At 39.1% G+C, this 7693-nt stretch overlaps 1 protein-coding gene across 1 annotated transcript in view; it reads left to right on the forward strand.

Moving 5' to 3' along the window:
* UGGT2 (UDP-glucose glycoprotein glucosyltransferase 2) overlaps positions 1–6966 on the forward strand; it is a 159217-nt gene extending 152251 nt beyond the window's left edge. The window contains exons 40-41 of the mRNA XM_023754705.1: positions 2461–2587; positions 6740–6966. Coding sequence (XP_023610473.1) covers positions 2461–2587; positions 6740–6762 — 150 coding nt within the window. The 3' untranslated portion in view covers positions 6763–6966. The remainder of the gene's footprint in view (positions 1–2460; positions 2588–6739) is intronic.
* The last annotated feature ends 727 nt before the right edge of the window (positions 6967–7693 follow it).

Raw genomic sequence — 7693 nt, forward strand, 5'->3', positions numbered from 1 at the left:
TTTCTATGCCCTGATTCTATTATATTCACCAGTTTATTCTGTTCATCAGGTTTTTTAATCACTTGATTTTTAGATTCACTTGTTGATAGATATGTACTTGTTGTTCATAATTTTTATCTTTACTTTTTTCTTCTTCTTCCTCTTCTTAAAGAATACCTTTCAGCATTTCATATAATACTAGTTTGGTGGTGATGAACTCCTTTAGCTTTTTCTTATCTGTGAAGCTCTTTATCTGACCTTCACTTCTGAGTGATAGCTTTGCTGGGTAAAGTAATCTTGGTTGTAGGTTCTTGGTATTCATCACTTTGAATATTTCTTGCCATTCCCTTCTGGCCTGCAAAGTTTCTGTTGAGAAATCAGCTGACAATCCTATGGGTACTCCCTTGTAGGTAACTAACTGTTTTTCTCTTGCTGCTTTTGTCTTTTGCTCTTGGTATTTTAATTATGATGTGTCTTGATGTGGTCTTCTTTGGATTCCTTTTGTTTGGGGTTCTCTGTGCTTTCTGGACTTGTAAGTCTATTTCTTTCACCAGGTGGGGGAAGTTTTCTGTCATTATTTGTTCAAATAGGTTTTCAATATCTTGCTCTCTCTCTTCTTCTGGCACCCCCATAATTCGGATGTTGGTACGCTTGAAGTTGTCCCAGAGGCTCCTTACACTATCTTGATATTTTTGGATTCTTTTTTCTTTTTGTTTTTCTGGTTGGGTGTTTTTTGCTTCTTCGTATTTCAAATCTTTGACTTGATTCTTGCGATCCTCTAGTCTGCTGTTGGAACTCTGTATAATATTCTTTATTTCAGTCAGTGTATGCTTAATTTCTAGTTTGTCCTTTTTCATATCCTCAAGGGTCTCATTAGATTTCTTGAGGGTCTCACTAAATTTATCGGCGGTTTCTAGAAAATTCTTGAAAAACCTTATAACCGTGGTTTTGAATTCTATCTCCAATAGTTTGTTTTCCTCCATTTCTGTCATTTGTGACCTGTTTCTTTGTCTCTGCATTTTGGCTGCTTCCTTGTGTTGATAGGGTGGCTTTCTGTGCTAGGTGTCCTATAGGGCCCAGTAGCTCAGCCTCCCCAATTACCTGAGGTGGACACTCTTGGTGCACCCTTTTGTGGGCTGTGTGCAGTCTTATTGTAGTTAAGCCTTGATTGTAGTTGGTATCACTGGGAGGAATTGACATCCAGGCCAATTGGCTGTGGTAATCAGCTGTGTCTGCAGTGGGAGAACTTCTGTGCTGGAGACACCCTTCTGGGGCAAGACTGCTTCAGTGGGGCTTTGGTGCTCACTGAGTCTGCCCCCTGAGTGTGTCCCTTATGGATCTGAGGAGTTGTAATCTGGATGGTCCCATCTGACCACTGGGTACACTGGCTCTTGGATCTCTAAGGAGGTGCTAATTTAGCCTCTGCCTGTGGCTACCCAGCAGGAGCTATGGAGAGATCTGCAGATTCCTCTTCTTTGTTTGGGATTTGGAGGTGCTCAGATGAGGCCTTGGGCCTTCTTTTGGATGTTCTATGTCTCTCTTACCCAGCTGCAGTTTGTTAGGTAATTTTGGATTGCAAAGGGCCAGGTCATTCATATGCAAAAGCCTCTGTGCACAGCTTTGGTGGGGCGGGGTCTTAGGGAATCAACAGGGCGGAACAACAGCTATGGCTGATCCTCAGTCCTGCCCTAAGAGGCCCCTGGTCTCAGTGTCTCGCGGTAATCGCTGCAAGCACCTCTGAGAGAAAGCCACCCTCGAGTTCCGCCCGCTGCCAGACAGTCCAGTTTCTCCCCATATGAGTCTGGGTCCCCAGAGACTCGCCTGGAACTGGAGTTCAGAGCAGTCGGGAGCTTGTGTCTCCCTCCCAATTGAAAAAGACAACCGTGTCCTCAGTTGCCAGCCCTTTCAGTGTGCGCCTCCATACCTCTGCACTTTGCTTCCGCACCTCCTCTGAGTCTCAGTGCGCTTTTCTCTTTCCTTCTAGTTGTAGAATTTCCACTCAGCCAGCCTTCCTGTGGTTCTGGATGATGTGCGTTTTGTCTTTTAGTTGTACTTTTGAAGTGGTTGTGCGAGGCAGCAATTTCTGGTGTTTACCTATGTCGCCATCTTGGTTTCTCTCAGTCTCCTATGTTTTTCGTCAGAATGTTCATGTATTTAGACCTCTTGTCAAACAAAATACTTTACAGAATTGTTTGAAAAACTTCTTATGAAACATGAAAGTGTCTTTAAATAATTTTTTTTAAAATTTCTGATTGAAGTATTTGCATTGAACACTTACTGCTTCCAGAAACTAAGATCTGTCATTTCACTTAATCCTGTCTCTATTTAATGAATTCCAGTATTTCAAGGACATAGGACTTAGGACTCTACTCTTACAAAATGCATTTTGTTTGCTCCAGTGACACAGCAGAGTCCTCAAGTATTTCCTTTCTGTTTCTGGAGCGTGATTTTTTATTAACAAAACTTTATTTAAACTTTCAGTGCAATAATCCCAAAACAAAAGAACCCAAACTGAAAGCTGCTGCCAGGATTGTCCCAGAGTGGGTGGAGTATGATACTGAGATACGACAACTGCTAGATCACCTTGAAAACAAGAAGGAAAATGCAAGTAAGTAATCATTCTGTGGTGGTGTCTGAACCGCATGTTGCATTAAATGAAACTAGAATAGATTATATACTTATTTCATAGTGAAGTTATCAAGTGATTAGATCAGAATTTCTTTAAGAAAGCCTATGACATAATTAAGAATATTTTTATGTGGACTAAGCTCACAAATTTAAAATATGGATAGAGCCTGGCCAATGTGACTCATTGGTTGAGTGATATCCCATCCACCAAGAGGTCACTGGTTCAATTCCCGGTCAGGACACATGCCTGGGATGCAGGCTCGATCCCCAGTGGGGGTTGTGCAGGAGGCAGCTGGTCGTTGTTTGGTCAATGTTTCTCTCTCATCAGTATTTCTACCCCTCGCTCCTTTTCCTTTCTTCACTCTCTAAAATCAATAAAAACATATTTTTAAAAAATATATGGATAGAGAATCTATTCCCCCATGGATATAGCTTCAATTCATATAATCTATACCACATAGATGTGTAGTATAGATGTCACCTCCTGACACAAGATAGAGGTAAATGTAAAAGTTAAAAAAATGTTTATGTTTAAGATCACACTGAATTTCCCAAATATGAAAGTCCAAGCTCTGAAGTTTAATAAAAGCCTTACATAACTAACTAAGAATATTATCTTCTCTCTCCCAAGTTTAATCTCATAGAAAATAGAGGTTTCTCCACGTGTTCCTGATTCTAGTAGCCTTGTTCGTTGGCTGGAGGGTTACTTGAATTAAATCTGCTTCCATTTCTTAGATTTAAAAAACTGTGGTTACCTTGGCATTTAATCATCTACATAAACCTTCAACAGATGTGTGCTGAATATTCTTTCAGGCCTCATAATTCCCTTTCCTTCCCAGTGTCTGTCTCCCCTTTGTTCTTTACTCCTTTTTAAAAACAGCACTAAGGCCCTGGCCTGGTGGCTCAGTTGTTCAGAGCATTGTCCCGTACACCCGAAAGGTTGCGGGTTCAATTCCCAGTCAGGTCACATGTGGGATGCAACCGATTGATGTTTCACATCAGTGTTTCTCCCTCCCTTCCTCTCTCTCTGACATCCATAAAAACATATCCCTGGGTGAGGATTAAAAAGAAGAAACGCATTGAGCTTTTTCAGTCAGTATGTTAAGAGACTTTCATGGGCTATATTTTTTACCCTCACAATAATTCTTCCTAGTTGTTTAAAATATAATATTTCTTTTCCCCAGCTCTATTTTTTAGAGAAGCTAAAATGTTTATATATAAATTTCCTCACATAAGCATTAAATTGTTTCATCTTGACTTTGTGTTTTCCTTAACAAAACCAATGTGTTGTCTGAGATGTTCCATATTTAAAACAATCCCATGTATTTTTAATCTAATATATTTAAGTTCAGAAGTAATATTATTGTGTAAGTGGTATAACTTTTTAAAGAGAAAGATAAATAAGTCAGAGCAAAGTTGAAGAGAAGGAAAGTAACCAATAAAAGGAAGGAAGAAAGGAAAATTTACATAATTACAAGTGCACAAAACTGAATTAAATGTTTCTCTTATCGAACTGGAAAGAGTTAAAGGATCAAAGTACCCAGCATTAATGAGGATGTTGACACATGAACACTCATTTACACATACATGTAGTAGCTGTATAAAAATTTAAATATGTATACCCTATGACCCAGCAGTTCACTTTAAGAAACTTATATTTAAAATAAAAATGATACATGATACATGTTTGTTATAGCATTGTTTTAATAATGAAATAGAAATAGCCTGTCCATAGAGGATTGATTCTATAAACATTGATACATACAAATATAGTGTAGCCTTCCAAGAGAATAGAGATAAATGTATTTGTGCTGATACCATATTTTCAAGTTAGAAAAATAGGTTATAGAATATGTATAAATATGATTGACCCCATCTTAAAGAAAAATTACATGCCTGTCTGTATTTGTATATGGTTATGTGTATAAAAGAAGTTTTACAAAGGAGATTATTGGTTTCTTTACTTGATTTGTAAACGTAATCGCTGTTCATTATGAACATTAAAACAACATGGAAGATAGGGAATAAAATTGGAAGTCTTTTTATACTTAAAGAGGTAACTATTTTTAAGGCTTTGGCATAAGCTTCCCTCGCCTTGGTGTAAATGTGGCTGTTTCTCCAAGAGGCTTCTTCTCTGAATGGGAGGGTTGGTTTATAGCTCTAGGTATATCAGCATGCTGTGGAACTGACAGACTTCCCTCTAGATGTATGCGCATGGACTAGCCCAGTGGTCAGCAAACTCATTAGTCAACAGAGCCAAATATCAACAGTACAATGATTGAAATTTCTTTTGAGAGCCAAATTTTTTAAACTTAAACTGTATAGGTAGGTGCATTGTTATTAACTTAATTAGGGTACTCCTAAGGCTTAGGAAGAGCCACTCTCAAGGGGCCAAAAAGCCACATGTGGCTCACGAGCCGCAGTTTGCCGACCACGGGACTAGATCAAAGCCCATCCCACAAAAATATCTACGTGTCTGTCTCTCTTCTCTCTCCTTCCCCTCCCCCCCTTCAATAGATTATTCAATTTGTTTTCAAAAATAGTCTTCTGGCCCTGGTTGGTGTTGTTCAATGGTTAGAGCCTTGGCCATGCGCTGAGGGTTTGATTCCCAGTCCAGGGCATATATCTGGGTTGCAGGTTCAATCCCCGGCCCCAGTTGGGGCATCTGTGGGAGCAACCAATTAATGTGTCTTTCTCACATTGATTTCTCTCTCTCTTCCTTTCTCCCTCTTCCTCCCTCTCTCCCTCCTCTGTCTTCCTTCCCTTCCATTCTCACTGGGAAAAATATCCTTGGGTAAGGATTAATAACAAAAAAGTCTTCTACTTTATATCTTGGGATAAGCAGGCTGTCAGATTTCCTCTGGTATGCAGTAGGATGGGAGGGGAGCAGCCAGCACAGATACTCCAGACTAGTCCTTCAGTTAATTGCTTCTGTCTGACTCATTCCCCACCAGCGTTTCTGTTAGGAGGCTCACCCGGCTTTCCACTGTCAGGAACACCACCACATCTCAGCTGTGTGCTATGTATTCAGCTGCATATTCTCTTTTCCATTTTTAGTAATTCATTGAAAATTCTGCTCCAATGATGTTTCATAACCACTTCCCACATTCCCTTTTATATTTTTTTATTATCTTTAAAGTGGAATTTAGTGGCCCTAGCTGGTTTGCCTCAGTGGATAGAGCGTCAGCCTGTGGACTAAAGGGTCCCGGGTTCCATTCTAGTCAAGGGCACATGCCCGGGTTGTGGGCTCGATCCCCAGTAGGGGATGTGCAGGAGGCAGCTGATCAATGATTCTCTCTCATAATTGATGTTTCTCTCTCTCTCTCTCTCTCTTTCTCTCTCTCTCTCTCTCTCCCTCCCTCCCTCCCTCCCTCCCTCCCTCCCTCCCTCCCTCCTTCCCTCCCTCTCTCCCTCTCCCACCTCTCTGAAATCAATACAAATATATTTTACAAAAAAATAAAGTAAAATAAAAAGATAATGTGGATTTAGTGAAGATATAAACATAGTCTTCCATCTTGAATTGTGGTATAGAATACATTTAATTTGTATTTTAATTTCTACCTGAAAATGTTTCGAATTCTCAGCGTTCTTAAATCAACTAGGATGTGACAGTTCAGTGATGCAGAAAGAAAAGAACCCATTTTTTGCCTCTAAGAGTCTTCACTGTTATTCTCACATTTGTATAGTACCTGTGTCTGTTTGAATGCTCTCCTCCCATCATAGAATACCATGTATGTCTTTTGCTCTTTGTTGTTCCATTACACTAATACTTTGTGCAGGTGAGTAATCTACTAGCGTATTTCATGGCCTCCTGGCCAGGCTGGGTGTTAGGGCCTAGAGATAACAGATAAATAAGGCATGGTTCTTGTCCTCCAAGACTAATGAGAGCTCACTTCTAGGAGGGGACAAAGGTAAGTAGTCATGATATGGTACAATCTAACCGATACCATAATGTACAGAGAGCTATTCTTTTGTCACATAATTGAACCAAATAGATAGTACTAAATTAACAAACAAAAGGACCCTCAGTCAGCACCTGTGCTTTTTCTATATCTCAGACATCAGTGAGGTTTAAAGGTTTAAGCTAATTTGATATTTAAGATTTCAAGAAAGAAACTTTCCTCCCCTACAGTTTTGACACATGATGAACTCTAGCACTGGCTTTTATGAGAAGATGAAAGTGTGACAAGAAATCTGCCACCTGCTGGGGAAGTGTTGAACTACTGCTAAGACTTTTGGAAGTTTCATTAAAGATCAGTGACATATTCCCCAATTTAAAAAATATTATTTAAAAATACATGTACTTTAATTATTGAATAAATTTAAGTTATATAAGAAATGACCACTGAGTATTTAAAACTAAGTTTATTCCTTTTTCCTAATTGCTTAAAAGACTGATTTTACCAAAGTGGTATTTTGCCAGGTGACCCAGTAAAAAACATGTCTGACTAGTGGGGATTTACCAAACCATCTACATTTTTATGTAGTTCAGCTCTGTGTGCATTTATATTTTCTTATTCACAAAATGCATTTAAAATTAGATAAAGGAAAGGGATGCATGCTTGTCTCTGAATTTTTTAAAAAAGTAATCCCATTTATACCTTGTCTGTTGTAAAATGGAAGGTAGTGTTGCACTATAATGCTACTTTATCTTAAATTATGTTTTAATCTTATGCTTTATTTGTAATTTTGAATATAATTTTTATTTCATAAAACATTTGTAGGCTTATGGGGTATGTGCATTTTTTTTAAAAGAACTGTCTACTTTTATAGAAACTAAGAATGTAAACTTTGTTTTCCTGTATTATTAATAGGAGAATAGGTATAGTCAGTGTTCAGAAAATATCCCACTATTCTAGAACCATGGCATCTGGGGCTGGAAGAGAGTCCAGTGTCATTAGAACCCCACCCTTGAAGTGACTAATGTAACAGGGCGGAGGTGAGCATGGGAAATGATGATTATTTTAAAAAGCTCCCCAGGTGATTCTGTTGATAAGTGACGTTTGGGGAACAGCCAGTAAGCAGCGGTTCTCAACCTGTGGGTCGCGACCCCTTTGGCGGTCAAACGACCCTTTCACAGGGGTCG

Source organism: Myotis lucifugus, unplaced genomic scaffold, assembly GCF_000147115.1.
Source record: "Myotis lucifugus unplaced genomic scaffold, Myoluc2.0 scaffold_64, whole genome shotgun sequence".
In the NCBI taxonomy this organism is placed as follows: Eukaryota; Metazoa; Chordata; class Mammalia; order Chiroptera; family Vespertilionidae; genus Myotis; species Myotis lucifugus.